Source organism: Venturia canescens, chromosome 7 (genome assembly GCF_019457755.1).
Source record: "Venturia canescens isolate UGA chromosome 7, ASM1945775v1, whole genome shotgun sequence".
In the NCBI taxonomy this organism is placed as follows: domain Eukaryota; kingdom Metazoa; phylum Arthropoda; class Insecta; order Hymenoptera; family Ichneumonidae; genus Venturia; species Venturia canescens.
In genome coordinates this window covers 14505533-14528055 of record NC_057427.1, presented here as the reverse complement: position 1 = coordinate 14528055, position 22523 = coordinate 14505533, and the positions used below count along the sequence as shown (strand labels likewise).

Sequence of the window (22523 nt, the reverse complement as noted above, 5' to 3'; positions counted from 1 at the left end):
TGTCCCGAGGCCGGTCGTGCTCAAAAACCCGCGATCTCAATATTTTCGAACCCTTCGAACCACGCGTGAATCCCCACGCGAAAAAGGAATAACACAAAAACGAATGACGATTAAAAGTTACGAGAATAAATAATCGATCCCCCCCCCCCCCCCGATTCGGTGCGATTCACTCACACGTTGCGAATGAAAATCGCAACGATCCCGCCGACACGTGCCAAAATATACGTGAATTGAGGTCTTCCCTTTATTACCCTTGAAAAAAAGAATTAAAGTAAAAAAATAAGAAAAGCTTGAAAAATCATGCAACAGTGCAATTGGCTCGACAGCTTTGTTCACGAAACGTCGTCATGAAGATCGTCAATACTTTGTTTTCCTTCTCCGCATAATAATCGCGGATGCTCCACTGAAATCGTCCCTCTTTTAATATTCTCGTTGAATCAAGACTCCATCCAGAAAGTTTAATGGCTTGTTGAATATATACTCGGTTTTAGTATGGGAATTTCTCGAGAGGATATGCGCCGCCCCGTTTCGATGCACTTTGGGTCATCGGATAAACTTTAGTGTTTGGATCTCGCGAGAGCGCGAGGGGTGAGTTTTCGGCCGCATAACTTATTGGACGTTGAAGGAGCGTCTTGCTCGAGGACGTGTATATAGATTTATTTATATAACGCATATAGTTCGGGGAGAAGTGAAGAAGGATCAAGGCTTGCCACATCGTTGCGACCGGTTTTCAACCCATTTTCGTCGATCCATCTTCCGATTCCACATACACGTACATATGCGTACTTTCGTCTTTATATATAGATAACCAAGATCCGGACACCTCTTGTCTCTTCAATCATCCCCTGTAGAGGGTCCCTCGTCTGAACATTAGGTTCGTTGATACTTGACAAAAAGCACATAATCGAAGAGACACTTTTTCCTGGAATATATTAAAAACTTCGACGTCCCCTTTCATCGTCCAATGACGATTGATCGAATCAAGGAGAGCCCTGCGTGCAAAAATTTCCGGTTTGAGATGACAAATATTAATACTTGCCACAAATCGATGAGGGACAATGGGATCTAAATAATCCGAAGCCATTGATATTTTATGCGGAAGAACGAGGAATTATAAAGAAAATCGAAAACGAGTGTGCTTTCGGTACGAGTGGATTAGCCAGTGCTTCGTCGCCGGTGCTGCTGGAAAGTGTCTTCGACTCGAGTGGCCAGTGATTGTGGTTATTAGCGATATCAGCGTTGAGCGATGCTAAATCCGGGCCTCGACATCCAGAACCGTCGTGCGCCCGTCGAACATGACGTGAGGAAGAGGAAAATTTGGCATTTCGAACTCTGCCAGTTGTCCGCTCGCTTTCATCCAAAATCGTGAATCTTCGTCTATATCGAACGAGGACAAAAATATAACACTCTTCGAGTCATCACCCCCCGTTTTCTTTTCCGACTATCTTACGGCCGTGCCTATCCGACGAAGTGAGCTTTGGTGTGTGTGAATGTGTGCATGTGCAATATATATATATATTTATAAATATATATCAATATAAGATATAAAAGTAATAAAAACGAAATGGGATCCTGGAGGAATGTTCTGCTTTCCGTATTCGTCGCCTGCTTCTTCACCGTGGCTCGTGAAGTTCAAGGTAATTGAAATTTCGCACTAAATTTTCAAAGAGAATCTCAACTCCTTCCGTCTCGTCTCTTTGTCCATTAGTTTATTGCCGTTTTCTTTTTTTTTCTTTTTTTTTTAATAAAAACGTCAATTTTCAGGCATTTATGAAAGTCCGAATGGACTTGTAACATGCTTCAATCACCTCGGTTCGATCGGTTTCACTGAAAGCTCAACGCAGCCCCTGAATTGACTGCTTATTATGTATAGCGCGCAATTGATTCCGTTCGAGCGAGCATTTCAATTGATGTTTGATTTTAATCACACAAATTAATTGGTTTCACGGGATACCGCAAGGGAAGAAAAGAGCGTAGCGTTTGAGGGAAATCAATGGTGTCCAGGATCGAGCGAATTTGAACGAAAGTGTTTCATCAGGCTTCGCGGTATCTCTGGGATATCTATGTATTTGTAAAATTTTTCATATTTCTACACTGATAATGATGGTTGCAAGAGCAGACCAGATGGCAAAAGCTCTCGAGAGAAAGATGCTGCACACGTTCTGTGTCGCTAACCGGTCAGCGCTATATTTAATATCATCTTACGTGGCGCAGCGTTGTTACGGATATAAATGTATCAGCGTGTGTGAGTATGGGCGTCTCGAGTCGTGCCGCAAATTTGATGCAGGGAAATATATATCGCACGCGCAGGGAGTCTCCACCACAGAGCTCCGTAAGCGCGGAGGTGAAGCTTTCGCGCTCTTTTTTCGCTCTCCATTTTCACGGGTTCGAAATATCATACGTGTATACTCGAGGAGATATGTTGATAAAAAGCTGAGGGAAAAGTTAGACGAATGCGAGCTTTCAAAGACTCCTCTCGTCACTCCTATATATTTCGCCGTCAATTCGTGAATTTTATGCTCCGACCTTTTTAAACCTGCCAACAGAACAGATTTATTTAGACAAATCTATCCGCGGGACTCGTGACTAATAAATATCGCTTATTCGTTCGCTCGCGGAATATGATTACGAATTAAGGAGGAACATATCAGCTTGAGAAAAATAGCTTGACGAAACTTATAGAATACATTTTTGAATATATATTTTTTATAGCTTCTCCACTTACCAATCCATTTCATTTAGCCATTTTTTAGCAAATATAATTTCCAAACTTGGAATATTTTATACCTGGGCGTAGGAAATAACTCCACAGGCCCGATCTTTCGATGCTCAGAAAAACTTAAAAAACGGTTATAGGTTAGAAAAAAAGTACTATTCAACAGAGAGTTTGAGCTCCAAAGAACATGTGCGTACAAAATTGGAGGTCGTTGAATTCTGCCATTTTTTTTATATTTCACATAAATTCCACCCAAAAATGACGTATTTTTTACATAACCCAGATAACTTAGATAAAAAGAATAAAATTCGTATGTTTACATAAGCTCACATTACGTGAAGCTGCTGCGATGTTTCCCCTTGAAGATCGGCTGAAAAGAGTTGATTAACAAATACGCGTGATAAACAACTCGAAATAGCATCCAGGCGGGTGGTCGCACGAGGACTTTTTGGAGTGAAATCTACGGAGAAATCTCCTATAACGAGACTGTTATACAGAAACGTTATGGGTTTGTTGGGGCACGAAGATACGTGATACCATCGTTAGAGAAAATATTCTCGATAGTGCGGGTCCGAGAGGAGAGGGGTTGTAAAAAAGTATTTCCTTGTAGCAAGGGTGAGCTCGTTATGGAGTGTTGTACCGTATCGAAACAAAGTTTTATCGTCGGCCATGCCAAGGTTTGTGATCTGTAAAAAATGGGAAGCTTTCAGATAAAACTTTCTTTATCATTTTTCAGGAGACGTTCGAAGGGACAGAATTTTTCCATTCCAGCGTATAAATAATTATAATAGCGGAAGCAGCTGTTCTACCGGAGTCCGAGAAGTCGCATGGAATTTAGTTGTCCCCGGAATGTTGCTCGCTCGTGTTTGATCGAATGCTCGAATGTATAGAGCGATATGTTGGCCGAACAACTCGGAGCGTCGTACCACTCGTCCCGACGCATTTAACGAGGGCATCTTCTCCAAATATATACAGCGAGAATCTCGTTGTCGATCTACGTATATATGTATGTGCATAAAACGGACCAAATGTATTCCATTAACACCATGGGGCGAGTTTCGACACTATAGCTGGCCTCCGGCCATCGCAGCTCGGTCTCTCTTCCTCTCTCTCTCTCTCTCTCTCTCGTGCCTGACAGCCGCAGAAGCCTCCTGCTATCTCTTGCAGCTCCTCGGGGATCATTCCCTCTCCCCTCGGCCGACGAGGCCAAACGATGCATGAAAAAGCAATGAAAATAATTGCAACCGAGTCCCAGGGGCTCTTCAAATCTCTATCACTGTTTGTATGGGCAAATTCGTTCGTCATCGAAAGACTGCGCGTGACCGCAATCGCTTCTTCCATCCGGAAGTATTTGGCAGAAATGGACGTCAGAATTTTTCGATCAAACGCGTTAACGGGCGATAAGCAAGGGGCGCGATGTGGGAAGCGGTTCGTTAAATTGGGATCAAATCGTCGTTAAAAGTGTGTAGAAAGGTTTCAACGAATTCTCATTCGTTTGCTTTCATAGGGTGACGAGTGTGACCCCCGAAAATCAGTGGAACGGGGCTTCGGGGATGGAGGAAAATGCGAGCCAGTTTGTTGAGATTAATTCGTGACAAAGTTGTGTAATTATCGTCACAATGAGCTGATGAGTGATCGCGATTTCAGTCGGCGGGTTATTCTCGTGAAACGTCTCATATAAAAGCTTGGGATTTCCACTCGTTCGTAAAAAGTCAAGCCTGTATATATGTATACAACGAATGTATAGAGGTATAAAAAAAAGTATGAGGGTGAGAACGAACCAATCTGTGGGGCTTCATCCATATATGTATGCAGAAGATAGACGGGAGTACGAAATTACAAAAGTCTGGATGAGAGCGTACGAAAAAAAAGGAGTATTTTGTACACAGAATACCGCGCGCGATTCGTCTCCCCGTTTATTAGAGTTTTTCTCACCTAAAACGGAGCCGTGATTCCACCAGAGACAATTCGATCCCTGCTCTGCTCCTATTGACTGAAGAACATTGATGAAAGTTACTTTTGATGGAATCGTCCCTCGACTACCGCACCAGATTTCACCGCTAAAAACTAAAATTATTCGATTGAAAAATTAATACGAATTTAGTGAGAGTCGTGGGAATTTGGGAACGAGGGCGCTCGGCTTGTTAACGTTGCGTAACTTTTGGTAGCTTATGCCATTTCACTTTTCTGCATGGTGCGACGTCTCCATACTGGGCCTCGTCAACGACAGCCACATACAACATAGGACAGGAAACATTTACCGCGCCCGAGCGGAAATAATTAAAGTGTAACTTCACACGATAATAATAATTAAGGGCCAACTTTTCGTACGTATATACTAATGTATGGCTATGTATACACACCTATATACACGCTTAAATTGAATAAATATATATATATATATATAGAGGTGGGTTTTTTCAACGCGCACCATCACACAGCGAAAGGCGGTAAGCGAGAGATGCGGAATAGTTTGCCAGATAGGCTATGTTTTCCCCTATGGGAACGAAAGCAACGCAAAACTTTAACTCGCATTACCATCGCTATATACATATATATGTACCTATAATATAGCTTCGGTACAAAGCGAGTAGAAAGACCGTAAAGCGAGACCGAGGGCTCTGGGAGTCCTCCCACCTTTTCATACACGTGTACCTATACTTGTATGCGTGTTTTCATCTTTTTTCTATGTATATATTGGTTAAGACATCTCGCTGATTTTCGAGCTTGTTCACTCTACACAATCGGAGGTGGAGCAATACCCTAGGGATAAAAATAACAGAGGGACAATCGAATCCTGTGAAGCAAGGAATATTTCACTCGCAAGTTATGTTTTTCATTTCGATCGTTCCATTATTTCGGATATTGAAATAAAATAAGATCGATGCACATTGAATTTAGGTTTCAAATATCCATGGCACGGAATCGAATATTGCGATGGGTTTACTTTTCGTCGTACTTAAGGGAATGTGACAGCCTGAAAAAAGCCGATTTTTGGGATTTTTTTCAAAGAAAACTGTTGCACGGAATTTTTTCAAATTTTGAGGATATATTTATACGCAAATGATGAATTTACAGTAAAATTTTCAAATGAATAAATCTATTTTTGAGCGAGTTATTCGCCGTCTTCCAGCTCACAAATAAAAGTCCTGCACTGCTGCAGTGATAGCCTTCGCTGTGGCTGGAATAAAAAATACCGAAAAGATTATTAAGGTAACTTCTGTACTGCATGCTAGTCAAATTAGTGCTAAATTTTCAAAACGCTTTTAGACCAAGTTTAACGTACCGATTAAATGTATTGTTAGTGGATTTGTATTACAGCATATCTTATTAAGATGTAAAAATATTAAAAACGCTAATTTTGCAAAAGCATCGACTGATAAATGCAAATTACCACGCCGACACGTTTTCACTGGTATTTTTCAAAGAATTATCTGCGTTTTTTTATCGATTTTATTGCACCGAGTCTCATTTTATTTATCAACTGATCTTCTACGAATTCACCACGTAGATTTTCCTTTAAACTCATTCCTGAGAGAAATTATGAATGAAAAAGTTTTTTCACTTAATGAACAATCAGCTGCAATAGTGAAACGATCATGGTGGATTCATAGAGGATCAGTTGACGAACAAAATGAGACTTGTTGCAATAAAATCGATGTAAAAACGCAGATAATTCTTTGAAAAATACCAGTGAAAATGTGTCAGCGTGGAAATTTGCATTTATCAGTTGATGCTTTTGCAAAACTAGCGTTTTTTATATTTTTATATCTTAATAAGATATGCTGTAATGCAAATCCATTAACAATACATTTAATCGGTACGTTAAACTTGGTCTAAAAGCGTTTTGAAAATTTAGCACTCATTTGACTAGCATGCAGTACAGTAGTTACCTTAAACTGGAAGGTATTTCCCGTACGATGACTCTCGATTGTGATAAAAAAATTAAATTTACCAAAATGCCAGAGTTTTGAAAAAAGGGGCAAAAGATAACCGCTGAGCAGCTATTCTTTAGAAGGCTGTAGAACAAGAACTGTTCGAAATTTTAGTATGTTATTTTTAAAAATATAGACTATCGAAATATGTAAAAAAAAAAAAAAAATTTCTCAAAATTTCACACTCGATGGGCCCCTTAATCGACGGTTACAAGTCAGCATATTTTAGTCTCTTTGATAAAATCTCTTCAAATTTCGGTAATTATGCAGAAGCGTAGCATCACCCCGAAACGGCTCCAAATAATTTTTATTTGTATTGTCCTGAGTGCATAAAAAATTATTTTGAACTTTTTTGGAGTGGAGCTTCACTTCTGCAAATATAATTAATTTATATAAATTGAGCTTTATTTTCTTTGTAAAGTGACGCAGGTGAAACAATTTCAATTCAAGTCATTTTGAGTGATGGGAATAACAAAAATATTGCTCGGTCCTCGCGACGCTTCATTCGGGTCGGTGGTATCTTCCCCTTTCTGATGTTTAAGTTAAAATTCTCACTTGTGTAAGAAGAAAATAAAGCGTTTTTGGGGATATACATTTTTAGACAAGAGTCTGAAAAGGTTGTGAAAAGAGATTAATTCACAATTTCATTTATTATTTTCTCAATCATCGCAATTACTGTGTCAATCATCGCTGGAACTGCTCAAGAATGGTTGACCTGAGGAAATGTTATTATTTGACATTGTTACAAATAGAATTCCCGGGATTTGATATTCAGTTTAAACGTTGAAGGGAGTCTTGATGAGATTTCAGTTTAATAAAATGGATAGGGAAAAAAGCGTAAACAATAAAATAACCCTTTGTTTTTGCTTCTCTGCGCTGCGGAACTGCCAAAGCTTCCTCGACGGAGGAAACGAAGATTGAAATATTCATAAAAAGGCTTTTGCAAACGAAGAAAAATGATGAAGAGAAACAATGGGAATGAAAACTAAGTGCTTCCTTCTCCGATTTTTTATTATTATTGTTGCCGTATTATACTATACTGTCGTGATAATTAAAATTGACGAAGTTGCCATTGGAACACAAGCAGCGCAAATTCATTCATTGTATATTTCTCATGCGTCAGAGAATAAATTATCATTAATTACGATATTTTATTTTGACAAGCTCATATATCGTGTTTTCACATCGCCATCAATATAAAAATGACTCTTTGTAGTTAGAAAATCAAAAAGTTCGAAAATGCTTTCTCACCAGTTGAAACTTCTTGAGTAATGAAAATTTCGAACGAATGACAAATTTATCACAAAAGTGATGATATTAAAGTTTTTCGTGTGTCTCAGTTTTGAAGCTGCGAACGATGCATCATTGTCATCTAAATTGATAATTAAATGAATTCAGAAAAAAGCACGTATATAGGCAATTTAATTTTCATTCAAAGTAGTCCGGCTATTCGATAAAGTATGGTGAAGATACCCTTTTTTTTGGGGTAAATGATAGTTTAAGGTCTCCTGATAACGATAAATACAGTTCCGGGGCCTCTTACGGGGCAAAATTTTGAATTATTTCATTAACAATTTAAAGTTTTTAACACGGTATCCTATGGGAGGACTCACAATAATATTAACCCTACACCTCATGTGCCTTTTTTCATACCCTCAACCTCATGACCGGGGTTTGAACGCACCCCACTCTTTTTCTGCTTATAAATCCGGTCCTACGATGCTAAACTGACTTTATCCTACACCATTTTCTTCGTTTTTTTATAACGAAAAGAATGATGTACGATAAAACTAATTTCAATTGAATTTATATATTAAAAAATCCGTCGATAATCAGTCGATAATTTCGCTTGTTAGGACGGGAGCGTAGTTTGAAGTTCGCGTGGGGTGTGCTCACACCCCAGTCATGCGTTCTAGGGTTAATAGTGAAAAAATTGTACGGTGTTCGAGCCTCGGAAAAGTTTATATCGTGAATAAAGTTTATCAGAGATTCGGTTCTTTTTTAAAAAACATTAGCTTGCGGGGCTTTATTAAGAAAGAAAACATGAAAAAACTTTAGTTTTTGACGTGTCGAAAGCGGATGTCAGTCGTTACGTTGGACTGCTGGTAACAGCTGATTGAACTTCGGGCAAATTCGGGAATTACGGGAATTTCATCAAATTTATTATTGAGACTGAATCACGGGCTTTTATTCATCTAGTTGCTTCGCTTTTATGTAATGGATTTACCATTCTTTTCCCGGTGCCATTACACACATATATGAACTTTCTTTCGCACAATAAAAATGTTCCTTACGTTGTGTGTATTTCAAGTGTCACCGGTATCGACTCAATCATTAACTAGTCGAATTGAAGTATTTTTTAATCCTTTATGATATTTCTAAAGCATTTTATTACATTCTCATGATAAAAATATTCTCCATGTACACGGAGAGACTTTTATAGCAAAAAATACTATGTTTTTATAGCAACGTCGGACTATATCGATATTATAATAATAATCGCTACAGAGTGTCTCAAATAATGCAAAAGTTTTTACCATAGTCCATAGTAAATAACGCACTGTACTATATCAAAAATGAACACCGAGTGAATTTTGATTAAAAACGTAGTAAATAATGATATGATTTGATGAAAATTTAAGAGAAAACATAGCAATCGTTTTTCTGTGCTATACGAAAAATTTTATAGTTTTGTATTTTCAATTTTACCACACTGAAATTTCCTCGATAACATAGCAAAATTCATGCGCCCGCCAATTACATGAGGCGTTGCGAGTATAAACATGAAAATTAACTAGTGGCACACAAGTATTTATTAATTTTATTAATAATTTAGATTCAAAATTAATCAACATAAAGTAGTCGCGAACCTGACTAGTCATATACAACGGCCGAACTGATATAAAACAAAAAAATAGATTACGAGAATGTTTCATTATCTTTTGACTTTTCGCATGTGCGATGTAAATAAGATGCAGCTCTGTACGCTCGTTAAAAACTTGCTGAAATTGTTAGCTAAAGAGAGCAGAGCAACCAGTTCGGGATGAGATTGGCGACCCAATTTTTGCAATATCGCGGATGCGCTTTGAAAGGCTCGTTTTTAGTGTTCCCCAGCACCGTTTCTTTCTCTCTTCCTCTTTAGTTGCTCCGATTTGTTTCGATCTTGTCAAACGGGTATGAGAGTAGTCCTAGGTGTGTACGGAAGTGAACACAAATGCACATGAGTACACTCAGAAAAATACGCACGCGAGTGGGCCGGTAAACCATCAATACGTACCGCTTGTTTTTTAACCGCGAGGCAACACCACTGTCACGGCTTCGACAGAGATTTCGTGTTGGAGCTCACTCCGATCGAAAAGTTTGTTCAACGACGAGCCACATAACGTTAATAGCGCGGTTAAGAGGTTTTTTCTATGTTTTTTTTTTTTTTTTTTATCAAGTCCCGAATAATCAGCCAGTGGCGATGTATGCTCGGTCCTCTTTTACGTACATTTGGTGAAAAATAAATGTGAAAATCGGGCTGAATACGAAGTTTCCTCTATTTATTTTGAATCGCTTCAAAGCCACTCACTCGGACACAAATCCATGCTCCCTCTCCTCGCACGTTATAGGCTGCAATCCTTTTTATTCAACGCAGAAAACGTGTTATGAATAAATTCGTATTTCCGTCTCTCGGATATTAAAATAGGACTTTGCGCTCAGCTGGGTATCTGCTCATAAAGCTCATTAATACATTGATTCTCATAAAAACGAGAGTTTATTATCATCGAAGTGAAATGGTTTAATTACAGTTTTTCGACGGTATAGGATTAATTGAAACGGTTTATGCAAAAACGTACGAGTATCGTTAATAATAGAGCAATCGATAACTCGAGTTTTGCGATAGCCGAATTCGAATCAATTACTTTGAAAAATTTCGTACCAAATAAATCGTTGGAATTTCATTTTTTTTCATTCTATTTTACCAACGATGTTCCCAATTTGAATGTAACACCAAGCATTCGAGAGAAACGAATATTTTTTCTATTTCGTAATTGAATATCGAGAGATATTTATTTCTGCTCGCCCCGAAGATTCTGTTTAACAGTAAATAAATATCTGGCGATTATTTTCACAATAATTAGAACAAATATATAACTCGCAAATTGAGGCTTCTGTAAGCTAAGTAAACGTAGAATGCTGACGTGCTCTGGGCTCGTTGATGCCTCCGCATAAACATACATACATACATTTGTTTTCAGTAGCAATGGAATACAGATTTGTACAAGAGAACAAAAGGGATATGCTCCAGAATTAACATTGGTGTTGTGATACTGGATTCCCGTTGGAGTAGAGCGTATATAAACAATAATATGCAAAGGAGGGGGAAGGCAGGCGTATAGATGAAGGATTTACCTCCTGGTTAGTAGCGAAAAGCACTGTGGGTCCAATACAGCACAACCGAAGCAAAGGGCTCAACCCACTTAATATACTATAACAAATACCTTTTCTTGTTTTTGTAACTTAGAATCCCCACTACAAACGAATTTACTCCTTAAGCTCATAAGATCGAATAATTTCTCGAATACATGAATATACAGGTATATATATATAGATCTATATTACGAAAATGTGGCAAGATTGTTCGGAGTGAACATACAATTAATCAACACACAAAAAATTGGTATTACACAAAATTCTGGGTATATGGTTTGCGGGCACATAAAGTTTCACTTATGAGGATCGCTCCAAGAATAGACAAAAAATAACAGATCCAGAAACACATACATTATTCGAATTATGACTGTGAACAATATTATAGGTTGATGCATTCATACATTTGCATTCCCTTTCGTTTTACATGAAATATATATTGATCTTTATAACTCGGACACTTCATTAAATTGATACTAAGTGAGAAATTTGGTTCGGAAATATAACAATAAATTCACTTATCAATATTCACTCCTCGATCCCCAGTTGAAGGAGTCCAGCTCATCGATGATCGGCGAGGATGATTTTGGTGTGAACGAACTCCAGGTTCTTGTCCCCTTTTCGATATTCGGGTATGAATGTACCGTCCAACAGTGGAGGCAAATTCGACGACGATGAAATAGCGATATTTCGTGTGTTTTGTTTGTTTTATGGGCTGAACTTCCCGATGGTGATTTTCTTCAGCGTTGATCGGAGGAGTTACAAGAGACTCTATACTTTTGAGATAATAGATGTACGATTGATAGAGGTGTACATTGATATTATCGGACTATCGAGATATATATATATATAGATCTCATGTAAAATACAAAATATCAACGATGATTAATGGCAAACGGTTCGAGATCGAATGTCCTCAAAATTCCTCGCGACTCTGATATACGGAATAATCTTGAGCATTCAGAAACGTGTGGAAGGGGAAATCCCTACCATCGATTGAGACCTTATATCGATCGAATACCCACACACACACATATATAGATATACACACATACAACATTCTGACAATACCTGATAAAGTTTCTCGCGCGATCCAAAAAACAGTTTGGATAAAACTAAAAGCTCACTCCTCGCAACAGCGATATTATTAGATATAGTAAAAAAGATTATTTAACGCAGAAAAAAGATTTATGAGTTATTGCTGTTGACGCAGCCAAATTCATCGTATAGCTTAATTTATAAAAGCACATTATTTTAAGGTCTTTATTCTTTTCTTTATTTTCACCTAATGTGTGTATGAATCGAAAAAGCAAATAAACATTTAATGAAAAAAATAAAGTTTCTCGCGCCAGGCCCTTTCGATGGCCGGTGATCGATACCTATAAACTGTGCTGGATTGCAACACAATTCATTCTGATGCATACAATATATACATAGCTTAACTTCCCCTCTTCCTCGCTCTTACACATGCACTCGGATATACAGACACATCGGTAACGTGTAGTATTCGAGAATCGAATCGAAACCTCTGACTTCCGGCGAGAGAGAGAGAGAGAGAGAGAGGGAATACTACAATATCTACTTACGGACCAACTACAACGTCAATTGTTTCGACTGCGAGTCAGGAATCCGAATCCTTCAGAATGGAATGGACCCAATCAACGTGACTCGCGATACATTCAATACGGAGTATAATTCCTGTAGCTTTATCGCAATTGAATTACGGAACGCGGTAATTGCAAAAGTTGTAACGAAATGGTAAACAGAGATGGTATTTTGTGGGCACAAAGACCGATGGGGGGCCTCCTTAAAAAGTAAGACATCAAAGCAGGCGCCGTCTCTGCTTGCACGAAGCTTCCATCGGAGGTGGTCTATTCTTGCCGAGGATTAAATCGTCCTCGGGATCGTTGCAACAATCTTCAGCGCGATCTTATCGCGAGGCTTATTCAGTTTTTACCGGGGGATAATACGATGTCGAGGGAAAGAGCGCGCGCAAGAGAAGGAAAATAATCGAGAGGAAAAAAGCGAGCGAGGAATTGGTGCATAAAAGAAATCGACCACTTTATTCCGCAAAGTTCTCGGAGACTTCTCTCAGACACAATTTTCCCCGTGTTTTTTCTCTCCTTTCTTTTGGCCCCGTTGATGCTTTTTTCTTCGTCGAGTCTCGGCGTAATTCTTATTCGATTAAGATACAGGGCACGATCTCAATCCGCTGAACGCCCTCGGGCCGTCTCACCTCACTTCGGGATATAACCTCAACTCACTCTTACTTTCGACCTCTTTGCACTCCGTGATATATCCTCGTACTCCCCAACTATATTTATACATTTTCATCTATATTAACCCCTGTATTTGTAACACGCATACCCCACAGCGAAACGTTACATATAACACACCTGCAAGCCACACCACACTCAACACACCTCAAGACTACTCCAGTTTACCTGCTAAGAGTTTTAGGGTTCGCCTCCTTCGCTATATATAAGCCATCCGCTGCACACATCTTCCTACCTCAACTGGCTGCATGCACACACGAAACCCGTCTGTCTCATGTCACATGTATATACACCCATATTATATATACAGGCATGCACGATTCATCTATATAGATGCCACTATCGGCTTAGCGTAGTTTGGATTAAGCTTGTGGGTAGACGGCTCGTTACTTCGTTAACTAGTGGCTTGTGTACGGGAAAGGCGGTGGAGGGCGAGGTGCAGTAGGAAAGAGGGGTTTGTAGTGCGGTATAAGGCGGTGGATGAAACTCGCGGAGAAGGGAGCAAGGATGCTACGACGATTTGGGGGGGACGGACCGGGGAAGGAGGAGGGGGGGGGGGGGGGGAAGGGGATGAAATTGCCTAGTGGCATCGAGCGAGAAGTTTCTCACAAAACCAACCCCCTCGACCCCGCATACTCGTTGACTTCGCGTTTGGCTTTATTAAACAACGTCAAAGGCCTCAGGATTTAGAGCTTTTGCCACCATAACGCGAGTACACTCGATATTATATTATTCTCTCTCCACATCCACTCCCGATCAAAAGGACCTATTTACATTGTAAATTTTCGATTTGTCCCGGAACGCTGGATCACTCTTGGCATTTTTCAATTTCATCCTCCATCAGAGCCTTTGCTCTCTCGGGCCAACTTCTTCTCTTGTTTTCTTCGCTTCGTTCGGTTCGATCGGCGTGACGAGAAAACTTTTTTACCACCGATGAAAATTGGAAGCGTGCCGCTCACGCGGTGCAAAGATACACAAGTTTTGCGGACAGAAAAACTAATTACTTTTTTCTTGTACATCCCCCTCGTAGCTTGTTGTACCGATCGTCAGAGAAATATTTCTATAGATACGCATGTATGGCTGACGTAAAAAGGTGAGTTTAAATTAGTAAAAAGTATGAATACTAGAATTTTTAATATTAAGCATGTACATCTGACAATCCTTTCACGATCAGGGGCTCCCCGGTGATGAGAATAATGTTTTTTTCTCCTTCTTGCCGTCTCTTTTTTCTTTCTGAAAGCCGAGGTAATCTAAAATTTTATTAGGGGTTGACCTACTTCTCTGCATACATTAGCGCGGGAGGAAGGAGGCGCAATGAAAGTGGAAGAGATAGAAAAAGAAGTCATAAAGTTTGTGCATCATCCATGCAGTGGGGGAATAATGAAACGGGTAAAACATACAACTACGAGCTTTATGCTCCGTCATCATTTCGGCATCGTGTTCCGCACTAAATATACGGAACAATGTTTTAAATGAGCTTCCATACCGATCGTTGCGCCAATTGATGTTATAATTGAGAGAAATATGTTGGCTTTGATCTCGGAAGGGAGTGGCGCAGACGCGCAATGTGCGTAAACATGTGAATTCAGGACTCGACGGGATATGCCGGAGCTTATTTTTTTGGCCTGTTTTGCCCGAGATTGGATGCTGGTGCTCGCGAGTTACCGACCGACGAGGACAGTGAACGCGAGCTTTTTGTTATACGGCGACAGAAGAATTCCGCATTTCTCATGTTATTTAAAGTCGACCCTTTCACATGTAATTTATGTTGATTTTTTTAATTCTCCATATATACGCGAACACACATGCCGGTACATACTTTTGCGGAATATGAGACGGGAACGTTTTGCTCACCGCTGTGACAGGGTTTTGAGGGTTGCGCAACCACCACCGCCACCACTATCGCTTCTCTCTTCTCCTCTTCCTCTCCATGGCTCGATGTTCGTCGTGTGTATATCGTGGCCTTCCATCCGGCGACGGCAAGCAGCTCTGCATATGCTCGATTCAGCAGGATTGCTTTCGCGCTGGACAAAACCGCTATGCGAGCGTTCCCCTCCCCTCCCCTCACCGCCCCGCCGAAACTCCTCCTGTTTTTCTGTTTGCAAACCCCGTCTCATTCTGCTCTCAGCCTCTTCTCGTATTCCCAAAATAACGAATACAAATTACTGACCATCCTTTCCCCATTCTATATTCTCCGTGTATATACGACTCTCCTCTCTTTCATTATATCCCGTGTATACGGATGTACTGGTGTCTCTACATACAAATACGTGTCTGTGCATTGTTATAGGCCACCAATGTGCTTCCGGGCATTCATTATACACGCTATTGTACGCAAAGATGTGACCAAAAATATTTCCATCCTCTTTCCTCCCCGCGCTTCACCGCCGGGCTAATTTACCTTGAAAACTACTTTGTTCAAGCATCGATTTTCCTAGCTGCATTGTATATTCGAAAATATTAAAAAAACGTTTCAAATTTCGCAGTTTCGTTCATGATTTCGTTCTATTTTATTGCCAAGTCGAGTCGGATGGGAGAGTTATTGATGAAAAATTGTTGCCCATCGAAATAATGATGGAGCGCAAGTTCGTCACGAATGTTTACACACGGAGAGAAAATTGAAGTAAAAATTTCCATGGTGCCATAGGAGCAGGGTTCTATATCGTAATATTTATTAATTTTTAAGAATATTTATTGTGGAAATATTTGAATCCAATCGTCGAAAATGCATGTGCCATCGTAAAATTTTTGCTGTGTGTATATAAACTGGAAAAATGTTCAGTTGAACCGTCGATCGTACACATTCGTACGTCTGCACCATATTTTCGTTTCTTTTTTGTTTTGGGTTGGGGTTTGGATGCCGGATCGAAAGAAAAAGTTAGAAGGATATTTTGAGCAATAAATAAACTTCATTTTGTACTATTTTTTTTTATATTAATAGGATCACGATGCTAAAAAACTATTTATTATGTATTCATCATGAGTATATATTTATCGTGCGCGAGGCAAAAGATTTATCTTGCTTCGAATACAAGCGAATTTAGTTGATATTTTTGTTGCTTGATCCAACTAACATTCGCTTGCTAAAGTTCATTTATCCGAATCACTAAATTTTTGTTCATGTGAACTAACTGATCGAGTGAAACCAAATTTTCTGTTCGAAGAACTCGGAACATTTGTTTATTTCTACTTAATTCACATACACTTTTATGTTACATTTATTTGAATATCGAGTAATGAAGTATCTAAACGATTTTGTTGAGAATAATAAATATTTTGTAAATCGAATCATATACTGGTCAGTTCGATATACCCAAAATTTGTTGAAATTTATTATTCTATTAGCCAACATGATTTGTGGAAAATAAGATATAATTTTGATAGTCGGATTTTTTCTTTGTGTATAGCTTAACTAAATCTTATCGATGACGAACCAAATCCATACAAAGTCCATACAAATGCCTACCTCGAAAGAAAGTTTAGAATATTTTATGTATAATTTAGTTGAGCGGATTTACTTATTTCTTAACTAACCAACTAAATTTCTGCCCGATCAAATAGTTGCTATCCACAGCAAAACGGCATTAATAATTCTACTTTATACTTTATCGTCGAGTCGACATAAATTTTACAACGTTTCCCCGGTGAACTACGTAGAAAAAAATAGCACAGTTCAAACCTCTGTCACAGCAAAATACACAATTCAAAAGTTTTTATTCGCGCGGAATTGACTTGCCAAAATGGGCGATGTAGAACCCTAACACTATGATGTCATAGTAATTTTTATAATTTTGTTTCTCTCTCGGATTTTCCGACGAACATTTGTCCTCGTGGCTTCTGCATGCCAATTCCACTTTATTGTTTTGTACAAATAATTCAATTCCGAATTACCATCGAATCTATATGACGCTGACGAACCTTGTGTACTTTGGATTTCAAATTATACTATTGAAGTTTCTAGAACTATGTATCGTGATTGAGTGTGCACTGATTCTGCGAATAGTATTCCGGTAGGTAGAATCCTCGTTACTTCAATATATATTTGTCTCTCTCGTTCCGACGCGACGAAATTTCGTTTCGCTCTATCCTTCAAAACAATGCACGAAGGATGCTGAGAGAGAACAGACGAGAAGAGCAAAAAGTCATCTGGTTGAAAGGCGCGGGCACTTCCTGCGGAAGTTTGAGTGACCACAAGGGTTAGGGAGGGCCGTGTGCGATTTATACCTGGTTGTGGTCTCGTGAACCTCTTTTGTCCATCGAAGAATGTGAGAAGAGCGAATGAGAGGGAAAGAGAGAAAAAGGATGAGAAAAAAAAACATGAAAAGTGGATGAAAAAAGACGAGTTGAAGAAGCAGAAGCAGAGAAGTGTCTGAACCACGCACGCTGACATCACTGTCTTCTTGAAAAATCCTCCATTACGTGTGTGTGTGTGTCACGCGAAATAAGTATGTCCTCGAAGGAAAGAAAAAAGAAATAATAAAAAAAGTCGTGACGCTGGCGAGCAGCGTGACATTCTTGTATTAACGAGGAGTATACATAACGATACGTGAAAGAACCGAAGACGCAGCACTTGCGCACATCGAGCTATTATTGAGAGCACTTGGAATTTCAATATCCGAAAGACCAGCCGGAAAAGGCAACCAATGCAAATTCCCTCGTAATATATCTACAGAGTTTCGGCAAATGTGGAAGGAGCTAGAGAAACGAAAGAAAGAATTTGCAATTACACATATTTATATACATGTATATCAATTTGAAGCTAAAGGAATGGAAAAGAGTAGTTTCTTTGCTCGATTTTCTTTCACTGAAAATTTCAAGACCTCGCCGGGTCAACTGCAACAGCATGCACGAATTACCTATCTACCTACTCATCTTACCCCCTTTACCTATAGATATATACTCATACCCATCTGCTTTTTGCCTTGTCTGTGGTTCTTCAACTGATTATATATATTGTATATGTATATGTAGATACCGCGATGCATATGTATTGTATAAATGTGTATGAGCGTACGTATGCCTGCATATATACGTATTTTCATTTTGTTGGACCGAAGAAAAACGAGAAAAGAGTGAGGCAAAGAGACCGAGAAACTTTCCAACTCTCTTCGGTCGCATGCCTCTGATATTCGAGCAAGTGAGCGAGGAGGGCGCCGAAACTTTGCACATCGCAATCCCATTTTCATGCGAAAATCCTTCGAGATGCTCCGGGGCTATGCTCGTGGGAAGAGCAGACGGGGGAGGGGGAATCTCGTCGTGCTCTCGCTGGCAAAGTTGTACGACGTACGAAAGCCGTATACCGGACCACCAAATGCATATATTACGTGTGTGTGCATGTAAGAGTTGGCGCGCGCGCGCGCGTACATGCCCTCAGGAAATAACATTTAGAGGCTAACGCACTCGAAGAAATGAGAGTGAGCGCGGGCAGGAGGGAGAAAGACGGAGAGCGAGAGCTCGCCCCAATGACGAGAAGATGTTGGATTAAAAATTCATCTTCCCTCCCATTCTACTTGGCGTTTCTCAATAGAGAGAAAAAACTAACGGATAAGCATATAAAATATAAAAAAGTGAGGAAATTCTTCGAAAACGCAATTTCACTCGAGTTTTACTTATATACGCGCTTTTCTCACTGTATTGAAGTTTGTTTAATCCCAGCCTCGAGCAACTCGGTCAACAATGAGGTAAAAAAGTCCGTTCACTTTTTAATTTCTCGGGACGCGTGTATGTTTGTGGTATAAAATAGAAAAGCAACTAATTTCGAAGAAAGTTCACTTTTACGTCTTACGCACTTTTACGATTCTTCGTTTTTATTTATGAATGGGAAATCGCGTAAAAGTAAATGCCTTGATCGAATTTGAATAGTTCGTATGTTTGCACACGGTACAAGCACGAGTATAATCTATATTCACTGCGAAATGTTCCACATGTCTTAGAAATGAACGTTAACGTTTGCTTTTTTTTCTTTATCTATGTTCACAACTCCGAGGTTTACAACATTTAAGGGGCATAAATACCGGATGAAGTATACGTCCACGATGGGAAACGGTTGGGAAAGGTAATAACGCATGCTGCGAGAACATTACGAGCGGGAACGAGGATGGCAAAGTACACTTTGCAGGAGGGTGTGACGCGTAGTGGAAACGCGTAAAGCCCTCGGTGTGTTCAGTTGTGTGGTACACGTACTCGCTTTGAGCTTTTAGCGCCTATTCTGGCAACGAGAATCGTAGGAAAGGAGCTTTATTTTCGCTGTATATGAGACACAACGGAAGTCTGTGGAATTGGGAAGAATACGGGAAAGGGCAAGGGAGAAACGAGGGGGAGCGAGAGCACAGAAGGATCCGCGTGAACATCATAAATAAGATTTATCGCAGAGCGAGCCCGTGCTCGTTCTGGTCTCTCTGCTCGCTGTGTGATGACCTCTCGGGTTAGAGAAGCGAGGCGAAAGCTCTTCGCAGCCTCCCTTCTGGACCTGCAACAATGTAGAACCAGCACAGAGACGGGATAGGAGAAACGGAGGAGCGAGGCAAGCAGGAGGAAGGGAAACGATGGGAGAGCGCCGGGGGTAGAGAAGGAGAGCGAAGCGAATGTGTATTCTGTGCGATAGTACTTCTTACATACCTTCGCTGCTTGTAACGTTTGCTACGTGCTCGCATCGCCTGGTACACTTAATGGTGCTATGATTTGTTCCGCAGCAGGAGTTCCTATACTTATTCCAGTAAGCACATCGCGCACGCTACCCCTTAAACCTCCGCTATGCCTAGCCGGAGCGCCTTCGATGTGAACTGCGGCAAATTTTTGTACCACGAGCTTTTCCCTCCTCTCTCCTTCTCGCGCTTTCTCGCTTTTCGTGAATTATTCATCAAAGGGGTGGTCTCTGGGAGTGGCACCACGTCTGTGGACCGTTACATCTGGTCCTGCGGCTGATGCACTCCTGAAAATTCAACAGACATCTCCTCTCCTCCACTAGTTACATATACGTCGATGAATTTGTGCAACGTTCCTGTCATTAGAATTTCGCTCTACCGTTCCTCGATTATCGGAATATTCTCCGCGCCCAGTAGAAAAATAAAACGATCCATGTTTCTGTAACCTGCTTGCCTCCTAATGCTCCAGGGAAAAAAACCTCGATTTATTTGAAACTCGTTCGGGCCTGGGCTTCGGTTAACCCAATCGGAATTTCTTCCATTCCTGGGAATAAATATTTATTCGTGTGCTCGCAAAGTATTCGATCGCATAGAACCCTGTTATGTGCCGATGAAACTTCCAAATCTTGTGCTCCGCCCGATTCAACTTTGAATTAATACGTTTCGACAAGCGAAAAAGAGGAGCCCCAACTTTCCGGCGCCAATAGCATTCTGCCAAAATATATCTGTGTACCTATATACGAACACCGCGGCCAGTCCGTTTCCATGGATTCATCGATGTTCACCAAATTTATTTATGGATCGACAACATCAACAAAACCGAGTTGCCAAATCGCATCCCGCAGGAACTTTTCGTTCGTATTTTTGTGCTTACTTATTCATAACACAGAGATTGCTGAAAATACGATTGGCTATACGAGTCACGGAGTTCTGCTTTATTTTTCTACACTTAGGATTGTTTCTCGAAAAAAAGTAGATGCGACAGCTAGTTACGCGATAACGATGACGCCACGGAGAAAAACGTTTCTTCAATTGTGATGACGATGCGAGCAAAAGGAGCTTCTACGACTTGAAACTTTCTCGGAAATATAACACAATATGTCCTGGAGTAAGGAATCATACGTTCCTCGTCTTTTGACGCGTTGACGGCTCTGTCGACTTTTACAAACTGCCTCGAGGATACTGCTGCAGAACTTCGATTCTCACCCGCCTTGTATTTCCTAAGCCGTATGATTGCTACGGTAACTTGTTCTCGGGAAAGCATTGATCTCTCGCTCGTTGTTGGTACAATCAGAAGCACAAACGGTAAAGCTCCTTTGTGTCCCATTTTCCGAGATCAGAATATTCGCTGGTGTACCACGAGAGCAGACTGTTTCAAAATTCATGTCCAGAATATGAACGAACGTTGAGCATTCTCAGGGGAAAAGTATCCTCATGGCTTCTCTCTTAAATCTCCTTGGCTTCCGAGACTTTGAGTGGATTCAAGGACACTTTATTACGACATTCTCTCTCGGCGATGATACCCCATCGTGCCCTACGGTGATACAAGACGAAGGGTAATAGAGACTGTGAAAGGGACAAAATCAATTCGTATACTTTTTCCTCGAATTTTGTTCGTAGTACGCTCCTTATTATGGAGGTTGAATGGAGATGATAGAATTGAAGAACGAAGGAGTCAAGAATTTTCCAGTTGTAGTTGTTTCCACTACGAAAAAATATCACGTGGACAACGATGATTAATTTTTTTTTTTTTGTCAATCAATGAAAATATGAATCAAATTATGGAAATTGTAACTCATTAAGGACGGCAGATGAAAATCGAGAATTAGTGTTCCATTGCGAGGAGCGAGAGAAGAAAAACATTTCAGGAAAACTGTAAGTGGTTGAGAGCATGGCTGTTTGAAGTCGTGTGAAAGTACCTGAATATGTCTGTGCTATCGGATCTGTAAACGAAATTCGAAAAACGACATGAATGCTGTGAAAAAATTGGAGATAAGTACATTTATGTTTTATGTCACCTGGTCAGTAGTCTCGCAGTGAAACTCATGTTACTCATGTAGTTCAAAAAACAAATGCACGATGATTTATAAGAAGCAGTTTGATCTATTCTCTCGAGACTTGCCTCAAATGAGCAATTCATTACCAAAGGTTATAAAAAAGCTGTTTCAAACGTAAGGAATAAAATAAAATGAATCTGCCAAATCATGGTAATGGATGACAAACGTTTGGTTCAAGGAATAAAACGTTGTCAAATAAATGCAAAAGTGACGAGCACATCGGATGACGAATGAAAAAAATTAAAAACATAATGGCATGTAAAAAAAAAATTACGAAACCAATTGTAAATTATTTCAACACAATGATTCAGAAAAAAATTTACAAATTATGAAAAAAATATTATATTAAAAAAAATATAAAGATACAATGCATGAAAAACGTTTGGTTCAAGGAACAAAACGTTATGAAATAAATGCAAAAGTGATGAGTACATCGTGATGAAAAAAATTAAAAACATCTGTAAACGAAATAACCCTTTGAA

At 39.8% G+C, this 22523-nt stretch overlaps 1 protein-coding gene across 4 annotated transcripts in view; it reads left to right on the top strand.

The window, feature by feature from the left end:
* The window catches only part of nrm (neuromusculin), a 142452-nt gene continuing 119929 nt past the window's right edge, over positions 1–22523 (top strand). For all 4 annotated transcript variants that reach the window (XR_006261465.1, XM_043422960.1, XM_043422962.1 and 1 more), the window contains exon 1: positions 1–1637. Coding sequence is in view for 3 of the 4 variants with exons in the window: in XM_043422960.1 (XP_043278895.1) it covers positions 1565–1637 (73 nt within the window). In the remaining variant the exon portion in view is untranslated. The remainder of the gene's footprint in view (positions 1638–22523) is intronic.